Source organism: Styela clava, chromosome 1, assembly GCF_964204865.1.
Source record: "Styela clava chromosome 1, kaStyClav1.hap1.2, whole genome shotgun sequence".
In the NCBI taxonomy this organism is placed as follows: domain Eukaryota; kingdom Metazoa; phylum Chordata; class Ascidiacea; order Stolidobranchia; family Styelidae; genus Styela; species Styela clava.
This window is the reverse complement of record NC_135250.1, coordinates 12,477,685-12,496,116: the sequence shown is the minus strand read 5'-3', so window position 1 is coordinate 12,496,116 and position 18,432 is coordinate 12,477,685. Positions and strand designations below refer to the sequence as shown.

The 18,432-nt window shown below is 34.3% G+C and overlaps 1 protein-coding gene across 1 annotated transcript; it reads left to right on the top strand.

Moving 5' to 3' along the window:
* The first annotated feature begins 777 nt into the window (after positions 1-777).
* Positions 778-18,054, top strand: LOC144419854 (poly [ADP-ribose] polymerase tankyrase-2-like). Its single transcript, XM_078109963.1, has 21 exons — positions 778-1,113; positions 1,510-1,716; positions 2,688-2,870; positions 3,610-3,771; positions 3,994-4,098; positions 4,477-4,661; positions 4,978-5,161; positions 5,881-6,078; positions 7,065-7,169; positions 7,637-7,786; positions 8,063-8,296; positions 9,185-9,385; positions 9,948-10,106; positions 10,593-10,841; positions 11,595-11,718; positions 12,380-12,665; positions 14,967-15,114; positions 15,499-15,637; positions 16,121-16,303; positions 16,734-16,861; positions 17,399-18,054. Exons 1-21 carry the CDS (start codon positions 988-990, stop codon positions 17,480-17,482), a joined length of 3,540 nt encoding a protein of 1,179 aa, XP_077966089.1. The 5' UTR covers positions 778-987; the 3' UTR covers positions 17,483-18,054.
* Positions 18,055-18,432: the final 378 nt, after the last annotated feature.

The following is an 18,432-nucleotide window of genomic DNA, read 5'->3' as shown; positions in this document are numbered from 1 at the left end:
TGTTGCTTCCTTGGACAGTTACAAAATTAGGTTTCTTTCACGGAGCCCCGGGGCTCCGCACGGAGCACTTTGAGAACCTATGCTCTACCCAACGACTAACATACCGGCTCTACCTCTACCACTTCAAAATTTGTTAAAATTGTTGATTATGGAGTCGAAATAAACACTTATTGCGTTGGGATAGCATCCGCTATGTGGCGCAATACTAAAATGTTTTGTCTAGTCTTCTTGTTCTTGTTCACGGTTTATTCTTGTATTCGTTGATATCAGGATATACCGTACCTTATACCGAACCGGTACCGGTACAGTATGCCTTTACTACATGTACCCTATACCAGATGCGGTTGCTATCCTACAACTCCGTTCGACATGTTTAGATAGATAGGTAGACTATTTCAATATCTGAAGATGGATAGTCTTAAATCTGACAGCTGCGTTGTCGACAGGCAGACTCTGGTCTAGCCTAGGTAGAAATTGAATAAATCAGTACCATTATCTGATAGTGGCTAGTCTAAAACTTGACGTTCAGTCAGATAGGAAGGATATGGACTGTAGGGATGTTATTGTCAGTCTCTGCTAGTCTGTCTGTCTTTAGGCAGAAATTCTAGTTACCTACCGTTGCTTTTATTCTGATTTAGGTTTAGGATAGGATTTACATATTTATCCCGGGGAGAGGAAAGCCGATAAGACGACTTATCCATATGGCGAACCACGGCCTCTCGTCCGGTTACCGGTACCATTCCAAGTCGGGTATGGGATTACTGGATTAGAACCTGCGAACCCACGCAGAGTAATTAGAGGTGCGGTGGCGAGCGTATTCGTAACGCTTTGCCAGTTGAACCACACCGCCGCGATTCTTCATTAGTCTATATCTATATCTGTAATGTAAATTAGCTACCTGTAATACTATAATACCGATACAGTAATAACTGAATAATACCGTGACATATTGCTATTCTGTAACCCCGGATGTACGGTACCATTTAGATGGCGTCTGGTCATAATTCACGACCATCCTCAAGTCCTTCTGTGTCATCAGGATCATCACAGTTCTTAAGAGTTTCTGCAGGACGAGAATTGTTTGACGCTTGCAGGAATGGGGATATCAATAAGGTGTTATGTTTGTATCATTTTAGTTAAGATGTTCCTATTTAATGACAACTCGCAGTAAAAAAGCCCACTACTCATCAGCATCACTAGCTTTAGAAAACTTTGAAAAGTTAAAAAAATTTTATTTGAATTTTCATAATTGTGTTACGTGAATTCCCATCACCATACAGATAAGAATGCGCATTATTGTATGCAAGCTCAGAACGATATGTCTTTTATGTTTATTTTGCCATGGTAAGATCGTATAATATGTTCCAAAAAAAAAAAAAAATCCACGAAAAAAAAGGGGGGGGGAGCTGTTATGCTGGAAAAATATTGCAATCAAACTTGAGCATGGTCTAGTTATCTTTCAAGAATTTTTAAATCCAATTTTTACATTTAAATTTCTATTCCTATCAGGTCAAAAAGTTGATTTCAAGTCAAAATGTTAATGCAAGAGATGTAGAAGGAAGGAAGTCAACTCCCATACATTTTGCTGCTGGATTTGGCAGAAAAGATGTTGTGGAATATTTGTTGCAATGTGGTGCAAACGTGCATGCCAAAGATGATGGGGGCTTGATTCCTTTGCACAACGCTTGTTCATTTGGTCATGCTGAAGTTGTACAGGTAGTTTATAATAATTTTATTCCTTCAGTAGCCTATAGGTTGGGGCAGTGTTCCTCAACCTAGGGCCGCAACCCAAAACTTTTTTGGATCAACGAAAACCTTGAACTAAATTTAAATTTCTAGTAAAAGTTATTGTTTATTTTGTATTTGGTGTTGAAGTGTTTCTCAACAGTAATTATGTATATGTGGGAAGTATCACAACGTAAAAACTTACAAGCATCTATGCCAGGATTTCAAGTAGTCGCGGAAGATAAACAAATAATAAGAAATAAATTTTATGTAAAAATAATTGTTTTTTGTTATAAGTAATTTAATTTTGTGGTCATAGATGCAATACAGGCCGTTTTAGTAGCCTATGTTTGAGCATATCCTTGGGTCGCGAGATTTGGGGAAATTGATTTTGACAAAATTTGGGTCACTTGAAAAAAGGTTGGGAACATTGGATGAGGGTTCTAAATGCCATGAACCTTTGACATTACATTAGGTGTTTTTATCTCTAGTTATCAAGTATATTTGAACACCCTATCATGTTTTCGTTTCTAATATTACTGTTAATAATGATACTACTTAGTTGTCATTTTTTGTTTATGGTATTACATTTCGTGCCCAATAGACAAGGATTATCTTCTTTACCTTTCTGTTTTAATTTAGACTATTAGGACTTTTGTTGTAAGAAATGATCACAATATATTATAAAGTACGGTAATAAGCATAATACATGTGCAAATACGAAGAAAAATTGCTACTCTAGCAATCACTTTCACTTTCTTTTCTAGTACTCTTACTTTATTCTCTTCATTGCAAATTTTGCCTTCTTTTGTAAAAATACACCTTCACATAGATTTCCCTTGATCGGACATACATTTTGGATAAATGAAATTGCTCCTTTTTGTCTGTATATTTGTGCATTTCTTGCGTGTTTATGAAAATCAGCTTTGAATCTAGGAGTATCATATTTCTATTTTATTCAGTTGCTGTTAAAACATGGTGCTGATCCGAACGTTCGAGACAACTGGAGTTATACTCCTTTACATGAGGCTGCAGCAAAGGGAAAAATTGATGTATGCATTGTTTTATTGCAAAATGGTGCAGATCCTCTTATCCGAAATGCAGACAACAAAACTGCTATTGATGTTTCCGATCCTGCAACGAAGGTAAACTAGTGTATAACCTAGACAAATTTTCATAAACTGTATCCAGGGGGTTAATTACATCGTGTACACATAACATACCCACATCATTGAAAGAACTGATCTAGTAAAATATTTTACATTGGACAGATATTCTAAAATTATTAAATGTTTTTGTTTATTACAAAACATATTTTAATTTTGAGTTCATAAAAGCAACTTTTGTCACAAGTTGTTGGAGCAGTTGTTATTAAAAAGTTCTGTAGACTTATTTTAGCGCATTAAAATCTAGATTTTAGGTTTTTGTGAATGTAAAATAGTCAGGTTTGATGCGAGCAGCCACAAAATTAGTTCGTTAACAGGTCAAAAAGGATAAGCTCTAGCTAGATATTGTGAAACTGCTCATCAAAGCGGTATTTGCAAATATGAGCAATGCAATTGATTTTGATTTTTACCTGGTGATGGCCATGGGAAACAACTTTTATTGTCATTTATACTTTGAACCTGAAAAAGTGTCAATATTGCAACCATTTGTAATAAAATTCTTTGTTTGACATCAATAATAGTAAAATCAATTGAAAGTTTGGATATTCGGCTATTTATGACAGACACATACCAGTACCGATCTAAATGAATTTTAATATGGCTAGAATCCGAAAAAGAGAAAAAGAATTAATTGACTGGTTTGACCTTAGCAAAGACGGAAAATTGTTTGTAATCAAATTTATAAGATCATCATAATCAGTAATTCATTTCAATTCAGGCAATCCTAATGGGCGAGTACAAAAAAGATGAATTGTTGGAAGCTGCGAGAGGTGGAAATCAAGATAGATTGATGGAATTATTGACTCCTATAAATGTTAACTGTCATGCTTGTGACGGGAGAAAATCAACTCCTTTGCACCTAGCAGCTGGATACAACAGGGTACTTACCTACGAATATCAGTTTTCTTTTACTTTGTCTTTTCTGCAGTATGAAAGTGTATATATTAAATTGTAATATGGCTCAATTTATCTTAAGGGATGACAGTTTTCAAAAATGAACATCATGACCAAAATATAAATAAATTGAATGAACAAACTATGTAATTCCAGTGATGATTATAGTACACCGAAATCCAATATTTTGAATTTCTGTATATTGCAGGTTCATATTGTTCAATTGCTATTACAATTCGGGGCTGATGTACATGCCAAAGACAAAGGAGGTCTTGTACCCTTGCATAATGCCTGCTCTTATGGACACATTGAGGTAATGTTTTCCATATTTAGAACACTGATGATTATACTATCCTCAAATTATTGTTTTTGTATAATTAATATAAGAGGACACTATTCGGATGATAAAACAGTAAGGTATCGTTGTCATTTATACATTGATGAGAAATAAAAAAAGGAATGTAAAAAATAAAATTGTTGTTCTATGATCTTGATGGAAGTTCTATCATTTATAAATTTGATATTACGTTTTAGGTTTTCAGATTCAAATATTTTCCATAATGATGATTTGGCATATAGTATACATACATAAATATGGCTGATTTGTAAAGTCTAATTACTACGAGATTAAGATTTTTTTCTTGTTGTTTTGTCTTGATTTTTCTCTATTATATTCTCATTTACTGACTAGGTGACTGAGCTTCTCTTGAAACATGGGGCTAATGTAAATGCTATGGACTTGTGGCAATTCACTCCTCTACATGAAGCAACATCTAAAAACAGGACTGAAGTGTGCACACTTATATTGTCACATGGAGCTGATCCAACTATTGTAAATTGTCACTCCAAAACAGCACTCGATGTTGCACCGACAAGGTGAGGTTGTTGGGGGTCATAGAGAGGGGGGTCATAAATACCAATCCCTTTTTGAAAATAAAAAATGAAGGCATTTTCTGTATAATACATAGCAATTTTTCGTAGCTTGAAACGCTTTTTAGACATAAGGACTCTTGAAAACCACGTTTTACGACCTCCGACCGGATCTGTTAGGTATTACAGTCGAACTAGCAAAATGCTGGATGAGTTGTTGATCTTAAACTTCAATATGATATTGTATTTTTCATTTAAAGTCAATAATTTGACAAGTACATGGTACGGTTTTGTAATATACAACCAATATTTTGCTTTGCAGTGTGTTGAGAGAAAAGCTAATGTATGAGTTCAAAGGTCATTCATTACTAGAGGCTGCAAGGCAAGCGGACGCCGCTCATGTAAAAAAGTTTTTAAGTAATGAAACAGTGGGCTTCATTCATCCTTATACATATGACACCCCATTGCACTGTGCTGTAGCCTCACCATATCCAAAAAGGAGGCAGGTAAGAATGTCATTTCTTAAGACAAATTTGTTCAATATGCCATCGAATATGTGTTGTTTCATCGATGTTTGTAAAATTATAACCTCTACCACTTTGGCACACCTAGTTTAATAAGGCATTCATATCCCCTATATTATACATCAGGGTTTCTTAACCAAGGATGGAAGAACTTTTCCTGTGTAGTGCGAGAAATGCTGAATCGTTTAGTTTAATTTAAAAAAACACTATTAAGATGTATCACACTAGAAATGGCAGAAAAAGAAGTCACTGAGCTTTCCGCTTTAACATAATACACTGAAAATAAATATTACTCTGATTTACGGTAGTTATTTCAAATGCATTACTAATTTGAACCTAAAATTACATCATTTTAGTGTCACAACTCACAAATATGGAAAAAAGGAAAATAGTAGTTTGGTTATTTACATATTATTTTCTGGCAATCCTAGAATGGGTGGGCAAGAATCAATCTTTTCATTATAAAGAAGTGTTGAAAAAGATTGATAACCGCTGCAATGCACCATCGTGATTTTGATGTATACATTTAAAAAATATGCAATAAATCTGTGATATCATCAAAGTGATCTCAATCAACTTCTCCATTTTATGTGTTTAAAGTATTCGCAAGAGGTTTAAAAATTGAGAAGTTTTGAAAAGTTTTTTACGTTTTGTTTGTATAAATTTTTTAAATGTTTCATTTTGATATAATTTTACTTTAGATAAGTGAGACTTTGATCAAAAAAGGTGCAAGTCTAAATGAGAAGAATAAAGACTTGTTGACACCTCTGCATATTGCGGCAGACAAAGCACACCTCGATGTATTAGAAGTTTTATTGAAACATGATGTTGAAATGAACTGCCTTGATTGCCTTGGTCAAACAGCTTTGCATAGAGCAGCCAGACTAGGACTGGTTCAAGTAATTTTTTTCTTAGTGTTGATTTATACTGTCATTGGCAACTTTTAATCATATTTCTCAAATTTTATTCTTGTTTTTGACTGATATATTCAGAATTCTTTTTAAGAGGATTTGCTCACTCACTCATAAGTAATGATGAGTAGGGCTGGGAATAAGATCACCCGAAATTGCTTTGTAACCATTGTGATGTAACAAGCTAAAATTATAAATTATTACATTGAACGTCAAGCTGCGTTTAACGGGTAAAATATTTTTTCTGAAATTCCCAGCCCTAATGATGAGTCATCTCTTGGCAAAGTTGTTGGCTGAACTCTGAAATGCCAACAGCCGTTAAATTGCAATGTTGGTGACCTTGGGGTCAACACTGAAATGGCAATGGCCGATGCGTTGCAATATTGGTGACCTTGGGGTGAACACAAAAATGCCAATAGCCATTGAATTGCAATGTTGTTGACCTTGTTATAATATCGTCAAATTGTCTACTTATGTTATACACTATTGCTGGTTACTGGTACATTTTGGCTTCATTTTATTTCACTATTAATTTATTGTTCTATGTGTTTCAAGAACGTTACTGCACACTAACATAAATGTATTTCTGTAACGTTTCATCTGACCGGGGTCAGACTTCTGCAGGCAAGCATATTTCAACTGTACGAGAAAAGCAAGAGCATGTACAGAAATAGTGGTTGTCAAATTGTTGTGTTCTAGATAGAGTGAATTAAAAAGATTGGCATTTTAACTTGACTTCTATATTGTTCTTCAAGTGTCTATAATTTCAATTTCGTTGGTTAGGCGAAACATAACAGAAATACATTTGTGTTAGTGTGCAGCAAGATTCTCAAATCATGTAGTATAGTCATCTTTATTTCTGGTACAACATCCTTATCGTAATATGCATACATTTCCACTAGCACTAGGGCATACAGGAAAAGCATAGGAATTGAAGAAACTGATAGTTACATTATTGTTGTTCTTTGTCGTAGGTTTGTCGTTTTCTTCTAAACAATGGAGTGGATGCAACTATTGTGTCATTGCAAGGGTTTACTGCAATTCAGCTGGCTACCGAAAGGATACAACCTATTCTTCAAGTGAGTTATTTTACCAGACATTTTATATTCATAGTCATAATTCATAAGATCACATTTTGATTAGAAGGTTGTAAAAAGACACATAATAGATATAACCCCTGATGTGCCATAATAACGCAGTTTGGTGGTAACTAGTTCAAAAACAGAAATAAAACAGTTCCAAATTTGTATAGGCTATTAAACTTTTAACTTGAATTTTAAATTGATATAAGTAAATTAGAAAAAAATTGTAATCTGGAAAGAATAGACTTTTTTATATGTATGAAGTAATACAAAATTATAAATGTGAAAAAATAATAAAATTGTTCATGAGCCACTAAAATTTCTGGTAGCTCAGGCATCAATCCATCTGTTATGGCAAGCTTGGCTCCATCAGCAGCTCCAGTAAAATGTCACTGCTTCAGCTTAGCTACCCAGCCCTAGTTTATAAGAACTTCAAGTTTTTAAAATATTCATATTGTTTTAAGGAACATTTAGAGAGCAGTGGCTGTGCTATTTCACCAATTGTAACAGTTTCAGAACCAAGTACACCAATTGTTGGGAATGATAGTCGAACTAATTCTTGTTCATCTCCAACACCAGTCTCCACTAAGCTTCCATCCAATGGCGAAAGACAGGTTTGGAAACATTACCATTTTGAAAAAAATGTTTAGTCCTTGATGAATAATTAATTAAATCACCATACCTTATATCTAAAGCTTAGTTTATATTATGTTATTTATTATGCAAAAAGTGGACCCATTGATGGATCTTCGTTAAATTGTTGTTATTGTTAGTAGTTTCGTTGTTCTTCTTGCTGTTGTTGAAATTCGAGTGGTTAAGGATTGTTGTTATTGTTGTTGCACACTTTTTTACTTTTTATAATACAAATATTTATTTTTTTGAAATTTCAGTTATTGGAAGCGGCCAAGACTGGTGACCTTGAACTAGTTCGCTCATTGTGTCCTAAGTTCAATGTCAATTGTAGAGATACTGAGGGCAGACATTCGACCCCTCTTCACTTTGCTGCTGGATACAATAGATTGTCTTCTGTTGAATATCTCCTTGCACATGGTGCAGACGTCCATGCCAAAGATAAGGGAGGATTGGTCCCTTTGCACAACGCATGCTCCTATGGACATTATGACGTAATAATTTACATTTACCACCTGTTTGATGGGTGTGGGAGCAATAATGTAGTTACTTTGTAGTTACAATTGTATATGTTTTGTGGTAACTTGTGAACATATTTTTTTCAAAACTTTTTTTCTCATGTGACACTTATTCATGTTGTTCACTCTGAACATGGGCCTGTACAAGCTGCCACTAATATCTAAATATATGTAAGGAGCTACTATTATTTGGAGAACTACTATTTTCTCTGTTCGTCATTGCCTACCCAATTTATTACACCTGGGTAGAGGTGGGGGCGTGGGATTTGAACCTGATATGTGTAATCTTCAATGCTGACACAGTTAAGTCTATCGCTTTAACCCAGGGGTGGGCAAGGTTTTTGGATCAGGGGCCGAAAATTTTACCCACCTAGACTTGCGGGCCATGTGATTGTGACATAAAAAGTTACATTTTATGTACAATATTTACAGTCTTACAAAAGCAAAAGTGGAAAACAAGCCTTGTGCCGAAACTGAATTTAGTCGCTATCTCAACAAATTCCTTGAGCTATTATTTTGGCTGAAACATCAAACTTGGGTTTTAGTTTGGTTGTGACAGCATCAGACTGGCCTTGGCTCGCGGGCCGTAGTTTGCCAATGTCATCTTTAACCACTACGCCAACGGGCCACCCTTCTATAAAGCGCTTTCTGAATTGAGTAGCTACTCTGATAAACTGGGCTGATGGTTTCTTCAAAAGAAAATTCTATTTTCAAACTGTATATTCTACATACTCTTTTACTTCGGGTATTACAGTCCTTAACATATTTTTAAGATGGTAAATAGACATAGTTCCATAATCCATATCCATTTTGCATGATTATCGTATATTGTCGTGATCTGTAATATTATCAAATCTTACATAGGTTGCTGAATTATTGGTAAAACATGGTGCCGTTGTCAATGTTGCTGATCTGTGGAAATTTACACCTCTGCATGAGGCAGCAGCTAAAGGAAAGTACGAAATATGTAAATTATTGTTGAAACACGGAGCTGATCCTGACAAAAAAAATCGTGATGGAAAAACTGCACTTGATCTTGTTAGAGACTGCGATTTGGATATACATGTATGTTTAATCCTGATTTTATTGACTCTCATGTGAATACGATATTTTTTCAGATATTAACACTATTTTTTGTGCAAAACATTGGTAACATTTTATTCAGCGATTTATAAGTTCGGAAATTGGTATTGTTCTGTTTTTACTCTTCTAAATGCTATATTCAAAATTCCTCCATCTCATGGCCACCTTGATGATTTGGCATATTATATAATTATGTGCTTCAATAATTTTTATATCCAAATACAGATACATACATTTGAAATTTGAAAGTTATGGATCTATTAACGAATTTACATCTATAATTCTTATTATCAAGACAGAATTGAATAGAAATGTTTCTGTTATAGCTATGACAGTTTTTAAAGTGAAGTGTTTGAGCGGCAATTTTAGCATTAAAGTCAAATATCACAAAGCAAAATTTGGTTTAAGTCATGCTTCCAATGTGTAGGGATATCTAAATTAAATTGTAGATAATAAAGTTTCGTATTAATATTTATTATTAATTCCATATAATAGGTAATTGTAATATTGAAAACTGAAATTCCTTATTATTTTTATTTTATAGGATCTTTTGCGTGGGGATGCTGCACTGCTTGATGCGACCAAAAAAGGTTGTCTTGCAAGGGTACAGAAGCTATGTACTACTAAGAACATCAATTGTAGAGATCACCAGGGTCGAAATTCAACACCGTTGCACCTTGCCGCTGGTTACAACAACTTGGAAGTAAGATTAGGGTTATGTTTCCACTAATATCTCGGGTGATTTGTTAGATATTAATAACTGGTAATAATATATAGATTTTGAATAGGGATTTGTGATATATAAAACTCACTGTAATATTTTTATTATTTTTTTGGATTTCAATATTTGTTGTGACGCAGCTATTTTTATTGTTATTAGTTTTTAAACCAGGCACTTGCTGGTATAACACTGGTCCCAGGGCTGGGGGACTGATGCATAATGTTATTATTCGTATGAAGTATCGAAAAATTATGAATGCAAAAAAAAAAAGGTTCTGGGCTAAACCACTAAAATGTCTGGTAGCTCAAGCCCAGGGGCTCCAGTTTAAAATAATATGGTGAAATGGCTACGACTCCATCAAAGTGTCACCGCTCCATGACCCGACTCATTCAGTTCAATATCAGCAACATACCTCAAATACTAAAATTTTTCCACTTGTAAAAATTCAATAAACAAAATATATTCTAGGTTGTTGAATATCTTATCGAACATGGTGCTGATGTAAATGCCCAAGACAAAGGAGGACTCATTCCACTGCATAATGCGTCATCATATGGACATGTTGAAATTGCAGCATTCTTGATAAAAAATGGTGCCCTAGTTAATGCAACAGATAGATGGGCTTTCACACCTCTTCATGAATCTGCACAGAAAGGCAGAACACAACTTTGTACACTGTTATTAGCCCATGGAGCTGATCCAACAATGAAAAATCAGGTAATCTGATTTACACTTTTTTATTGGGTTTTCAAGTGGTGGCTCTTGAATAAAACATTGATCATTTCAGATTTCACTGATTAATCTGGAGCGATTCGCTCATTGACTTATTGTTCATGGCACTGGAAACAGACCTGTCAATACATTCTTAATTCTACACGAGTCTTTGGTTATAGTTCTGTGTGGAAATACTATGTACTAATTCTTATACCTGTAATAGATGTGTTTATTACCGCTTCGTTCACCAACTATGTCTAATGTATATAATTGAAACCAATCAAAACCAAGTATATATATTGATGAGAAGATACACAAGTGTTAAGAATTTAAGAAGGAGACACAGATCATGAAAGTTTGAGAACCACTGATTATAATTACTAAATCATTAGCTATTTCCATGCTCAATTTTGATTAATAAAACAAAAGGCTTAATGTGACCAATGTTAGTCCTTTCACAGGCTTGACTCTTGCCTGTATTGTATATCAAAACTATATATATTGTATATTTTTGGCAGTTTTCATTAATGGAAAGAACTGTGTTTGTATTTAATTACCTAGGAATAATCACTGAGATTAAATGAAATTTTAACCAAAATGTGTGATGATAGTGCATAACCGCTTATTATTATTACGTCATCGAACATCTGTTGTATGTAAAAAACATAGATACATTTGCAAACTTGTGAAGAATTTAATGCTTAGGATGTCATGAATATGTTTTTAATAACGTTTCCCCCAATATGGTGATTGCAGGAAGGACATACACCTCTCGATCTAGCTGCCCAAGAAGATGTTCGTAGCTTATTGCTGGACAGGATGCCAACAAATTTTCAATTGCCTATGGTTACTACAGAGAGTAAATCAGCAAATGCTAATGGTGATTTTTTTTAAATTAAAGTGATGAAAATGAATTCATGAAAAAGAATAATCTCATAAGTGACACTTTAATTAATTAGGGCATGGGCTTGAAATTTTTTATTGGCCGGTGAAACGATTACTGGATACTGCTCTCTCCACAATTAGGTCCATGCATCTGGAACGAAAAGCTGGTAAACTAATCCTATGGTATCTGGATGAGAGGCCTCGGATAAAAATGAAAACCCTACCTACTACATAATACTTCTGTAAATCAATAGTGAAATAGCTAAAATGCACATTGGTATTTGAATATGTGCCACAGCAGCGGTTACCAACCGTGGGCCCATGGTCTCCCAGGAATCTATCATTCAAAATACCACTGGAGTGATAAACGGGGGTAATGAGTATTGGAAGCCTTCGGAAGGGGGCCACAAGCTCTAAATAGTTGGGAACCCATGTACTAGGGAATGTATTCCTATAAAACTAAAAAAGTTTTCATTGATTTTCAGTAAAAGATTTTGGTCATTTTGACTCTAGTGATTTGAATGAATTTCACCACCAATCTCAATCCTCAATATATATTATTGTTTTTATTGAAGAATGGATTTTTTATGAAAAATGAAATTTCTACACTTTTTTCAAATGTTATTTATGTTTGATATTTTCTTCTTGTTTTGCAGCTGTTCCTGTCACCGATGCCACTCCGAGCATAGTAACAGACAATACGGAAACTGTTCTTGCAATGTTAACAAGGCTCGGATTATCGAATTTGCATGAAATATTTGTAAATGAAGAAATAACTGTCGATGTACTAGCTGATATGGGACATTCTGAATTGAAAGAAATTGGTATTACGGCATATGGACATCGACATAAAATTTTAAAAGCTGTTGAACGTCTTGCATTACATTGTGCTGATGGAGCTGTTGATAGTCACAATGGAAATCCAATACTTCCACACACAAGGTAATTCTTGCAATTTATCTATCATTTCCAATTTTTTTTATCCGTGCCTTTTGGTATGAACAAGGATTAATACAAGTAGCCATTGATATCTAACAATATGTGACGAGCTACTATCATTTATACCAGACTAACACAATTTATAGATCGAAATAGCATTATTAATAAGTCACAGTTTGGTTTCCAAAAGAAGCACTCTACTAATCATGCAATACTAGATATGGTAACTTACTTTTATGATAAATTAGAGAAAAGGGAATATATCAGTGCAATATTTCTCGACCTAAAAAAGGCATTCGACACTGTCGACCATCACATATTAGTTAGAAAGCTGAGCCACTATGGCATTCGCGGTCATGCATCAAAATTCTTCCAGAGCTATTTATATTCGCGTCAACAATATGTCAAAATAGGATCAAATTGCTCCGAACTTGCAACTGTACAATGCGGAATTCCCCAGGGCACAATAATTGGCCCATTAATGTTCGTATTATTCGTCAACGATCTTCCTCATGCCACCAGATTATTGGTCAAACTCTTCGCTGACGATACCGGGTTATTTGGAAGTTCAGTCTCACCAAATGACTTGCAAATACACATGAACTCTGAAATGCAAAAAATTGCAACGTGGATGACTAGTAACAAACTAACTATAAATATTGAAAAATCCAAATCACTTCTAATTAATCCCCAAAAAAAATGAAAGAAGTGTGCATTTGATTAAAATTACTATTAATGGTATATTACTTGAGAATGTGAACTCATACAAATACTTGGGTATACACATTGATAACCAGTTAAAATGGGCAGCTCATATTAACTACATTGCTGGAAGCTTGCTAGAACAGCAGGTATATTATTCAAACTTAAAAAGTTTCTCACCCCATCAGCTATGCGATTAGTTTATTTTCTCTCTTTCAATCATATCTTCAATATGGTATCGTAGCTTGGGGAAACGCATCTTCCACACTCCTTCACAGATTAGAGGTACTGCAAAATAAATCAATCCGAGCAATAGGCAATGCACCTTTACGATCCAGACTTGACCCATTGTATCACAGGTTAAAAATAATGAAACTTTGCCATGTCCATAAATTTGAGATATTGAAACTTATGCACCAGTACTTTGACGGCAAACTTCCAACCGCATTCGTAGGATATTTCACCAAGCAGACTAATGTTCATTCGTATTACACAAGATCTGCTTCACAAGCTTCCTTTCATGTACCGAGATACACGTCATGTAGAACGCAGAATTCCATCAAATACGTGGGTGTAAAGTTATGGAATAATATATCAGGTGAAATGAGATCACTATCCTATCATGGTTTTAAAAGGGAACTAAAAAAGAAATACATTGATGACTACCTTTCTTTGAATTGATCACCAAAAAATCACCTACCGGTACCGGAACCTATACAGTACTACCGGTACTGCTCTTCTTTGCAACTGACCCGAGTACTTGATCAAGTCTATATTATTAAGCCATGTCATCGGCTTACCTGTCCGCTGGGTTAAATATTCGAATCCTGTCCCAAAGTGTTATAGTCACTCTGGTCGCAGCGTATCAATAACGTACGGTTATTCTACTCTGCCAAACAAAGCGCAGTTCTGCGAACGAATCAGATGTGCGTGGAGTCGTAATTTTTGAAAACCAAATTTTGGTTAAAGACCTTGCGTACATCATGTCAGGGGATACTGAAAGATTCAGTCTAAAGGGAATTATAATTAATCGTTATATTTTTTTTACTCCACATCGATATATAACATATTTTATGTCTTTTCGTGTAACCATTTAATTCATACAATGCATTTCATCTTTTATGAATTTGGTCACTGATTTAAATAATAAAAAAACATGCTCGTAACCAGAATGTTATGTTTTTTTTTATTTTAAATACTTATGATGGATATTTGGTATTTTTTGTTTTCTGAAAATGTTCTTTTTTCCTTCAAAATATTTATTTTGAAATGTTTTGGTGTTTCATTAACTTTTTAAGCTATTAACCTGAATCAACAAGCGTTTTAGGTGTCGCTGCCTGAAGACCTCTTGAGGTCCCTCGCGACTCCTGTCACACAATTTAAGTTAGTTTCCACTTGTATTTGTAATATTTTTTCATATATCATACCATGTTTAAATTGTGTTGACGAATAAATGATGATTGATTGATTGATTGATTTAAATCACAATCTTTCCGGCCCCGCATTTCCTACCCAATAGTCTGATTGTTTTTTAGACAAATTTGATTTTTTATTAGACTATTCGATCATTTATTATTTAAAAAAATTGTGAAAAATATTCAGAGTTTCGCACAGTGGATCCGTTTTAATAGAACTTGCAAGAGATGACAAAGAATATCAATCAGTCCATGAAGAAATGATATCAACAATCCGAGAACATAGAGATGGTGGTGCAGCCGGTGGAATATTTAAGACTTACAATGTTATTAAGGTAATGAACCTTTATAGTTATCTTAAGTATCTGAATTTTCCAAATGTTTCTAGTTGGGCATTGCCTACCAAATTTATCACATCATGGGTGAAGTGGGGCAATGGTATTTGAACTTGATATGAGTAACCTGGTGAGCCAAAGTGGGTAATTTTAACGTTTTACCCACTGAGGCCAACGGGCTACTATCGTAACTACAGTTCTGATATTTGAATCAGTTTGAAGCATTGAGTATATTTGGTAGATATTTACTGTTATGCAATATTGTAATGTTGAATCAGAACATTATCTTTGTTTTTATCAGACTGGTGTTCTTTATATTTATTCAATGAAGTGATTCTTTACTGCGTATTCCAGATTCTGGCTATATTTCCAATTGATTTTCAGGTCCAAAAAGTTCAAAATAAAAAATTACGAGACAGATACAACCATCGATGCCAAGAAGTAGCTGATGAAAATCATGCCCATGGAAATGAAAGAATGCTTTTTCATGGATCTCCTTTTATTAATGCCATTGTGCAGAAAGGTAATTGATCGGTGTACTTGAATTTTCTGTTGCAACCTTCGCAAAGATTGAGTGGAGTTCCATATACTGGTTATAACTTGGGATTGAGACATAGAAACTACCTACCGTTTTTTAGTGGTCCTTTGTAATAAATTTTTTTGTCCTTTGTTCTCAACTTGAGAATTATTTTTGAGCAGCAGAACACTACAAATTTAGTTGGAACAAATTTAGTTGCAGAAATATTTTTTTGCATTATAGTGTGAATTGCTCGATTTCTTCATTTACAACTAGGTAAACCTTTCAATGAAAATTTTAGATTGTTATTTGATATCGAGGCCTATCATGAGTTTTTTTTTATGTAACTTAATCCTAAAAGGCTGTTAAACTTTCAACAGTTAATTATTCTAAAAGTATTCCTAAAATAATTAAGAAAATATATCCAAATGCTCGAGATAATAATAAGCAGTAACAAACAATATAATGTTTACTGTGTTTCGTTTTTAGGTTTTGATGAACGTCATGCATACATTGGAGGAATGTTTGGGGCAGGAATATATTTTGCAGAAAATTCATCAAAAAGTAATCAATATGTTTATGGTATCAATGGAGGAACAGGGTGTACACTTCACAAAGACAGATCTTGTTATATATGCGATAGACAAATGTTGTTTTGCCGTGTAACATTAGGTTAGTTTCATTTAAATATCCCATATTTTTGTATTTTTACTGCTAAAACTAGCATCAATACTAATGTGTATTTTGTAATTCAAAATTTATTTCTAAAAAGTAACCTTTTTAAATCATGGGGAATCATTTTTACAAATGCCTGGGTATGGAATAGAATTTTCATAATAAGTCTATAAAATGATCATATACCAGGCTATGTAACTGTGTACCATATACCTGGATATATGGACTCGATGGGGAAGGATGCAGTAACCGACCAGTTATGTGAACCACACTGCTGCCCACCGAATATCATGTCAGAATAAATTCAACAGTTCAACGTGTGACATATTAAATTAAACTTCCTCCAAGACAAATCTTTTTTCGTCTGAATGACTTCTGTTGCTGGTAATAGTTATATATCACCAAGTGATGAATAATTTATTTTCAGGCAAGTCTTTTCTGCAATTCAGTGCAATGAAGATGGCTCATGCCCCACCTGGCCACCACTCCGTTATAGGAAGGCCTAGCGCAGGTGGACTTTCACATGCTGAGTATGTTATATATAGGGGAGAGCAAGTAAGATTATTTGTTGATTTTTATATTTTCATTCAGTGCTCGATATGGTTTTATAACACACCAGAACAGTGATTCTCAAACTTTTTAAGCGGAATCCCCTTTTTAGGTTCTGTCAAGTCTGGCGCCTCACCTCAAAAATAACTAGCTATCAATAAGCTACAAATAACAGATTGTGAGGCGAAAGTATGTTTTATTTGAAAAACACGCTAAAAATTCGTGGATGTAATGTAAATATCCAAAATAAAGAAATCTAAATAGCTGAAATAAGGCGTCAAGATCTAATTTAACAAATATTTTTATTTTTAATTAGCTTAACCAACCCTCCAAAAATTGTGTATACCTGTCTTTTGGTGCGCCCCACGGTTTGAGAACCATTGTACTTGAAGCAAAAGTTTATATTAATGTATGAATAAGAATAGTTCTGGAATGTCATCCGTTTTCGTTTTTTCATCTGTGCTCCCGAGATTCTGTATTTCTGTTTGTTACATTCATATTACAAAAGCTATATCAACATAATATTTTTCTGTTTGCTTCTAGGCCTACCCAGAATATCTGATTACTTATCGAATTGCCCGGCCAAACGATTCATCATATGAACAACAGGGTGACGGAGCTCCGTGAATTATGAAAAGTTTCGTTCATATGATATATCATTCAATACTAGCAATTGGTTTACTTACATAAATCTAGCACAATAACATTTTTCGCTGTCATGAGTCAATCATGTGCGCTTGCTCTATTTTCAGTCCATATGCCTTGTTAAATATGCTTTGACAGTATTAAGTGCACTTTGTATCACTTCAAGGTGCTTATTATTCTCTTTGCTAAACACAAATTAAATAAAATTTGGTATTGAAAATTCACACTTTCCTCTTAAGCCTGAATTTAATAGTTTGAAAATATCTTGTCGATTCGTTACAAAACTGAGGAAGTTTTTGTCATGTACCTTGTGAAGGCAGAATTTTTTAAACTGGTATGGGAGTGTGAAAAGCGAATTATCATTATTGAAATTAACCTGAAATCACTGTCGCATCTCATTGATAAAGTCGTGTCAGGCCTTAGAAATTGCCTTGCTTTTAGGAATATGGTTCTTTGTGCATTGTGAATGTTTTAAAATATGTTCCTTTTTGTGTGTGCTGGTGAAAAGTAGTAAAGGTTGTATAAAAATGAATGTAATTAAACTTATTTAAGATTTTTTCGCTTGGTTTTGTGTGTTACATGTTGCCTGGCTCAGATATAAGCCTACTGGTAACAACCAAGATGAGGGAACCTACTAAGATAGAGAATAGGGTTTCCTCGTGGATCGCTTGTTTTTGTTGTGAAGCACTGGTGTCGCATTCTTGTAGTGCAGTGGTTCTCATCCGGGTTCCGCGATTAAATTAAGATTTTAGGAAATTATTTGCAGTTTAATATCATTTTGTTTTGTAATACGCTCGAAAATTTGCTGCCTTTGACAATATCCTACAAAAACTATTTTGATTCATTTCCCGTAGACCTATTGTGATAAATACGAGTTAAGTCATCACAATGATAAATACGAGAACGCAGCTACAGTGATCACTTTCTCAGTT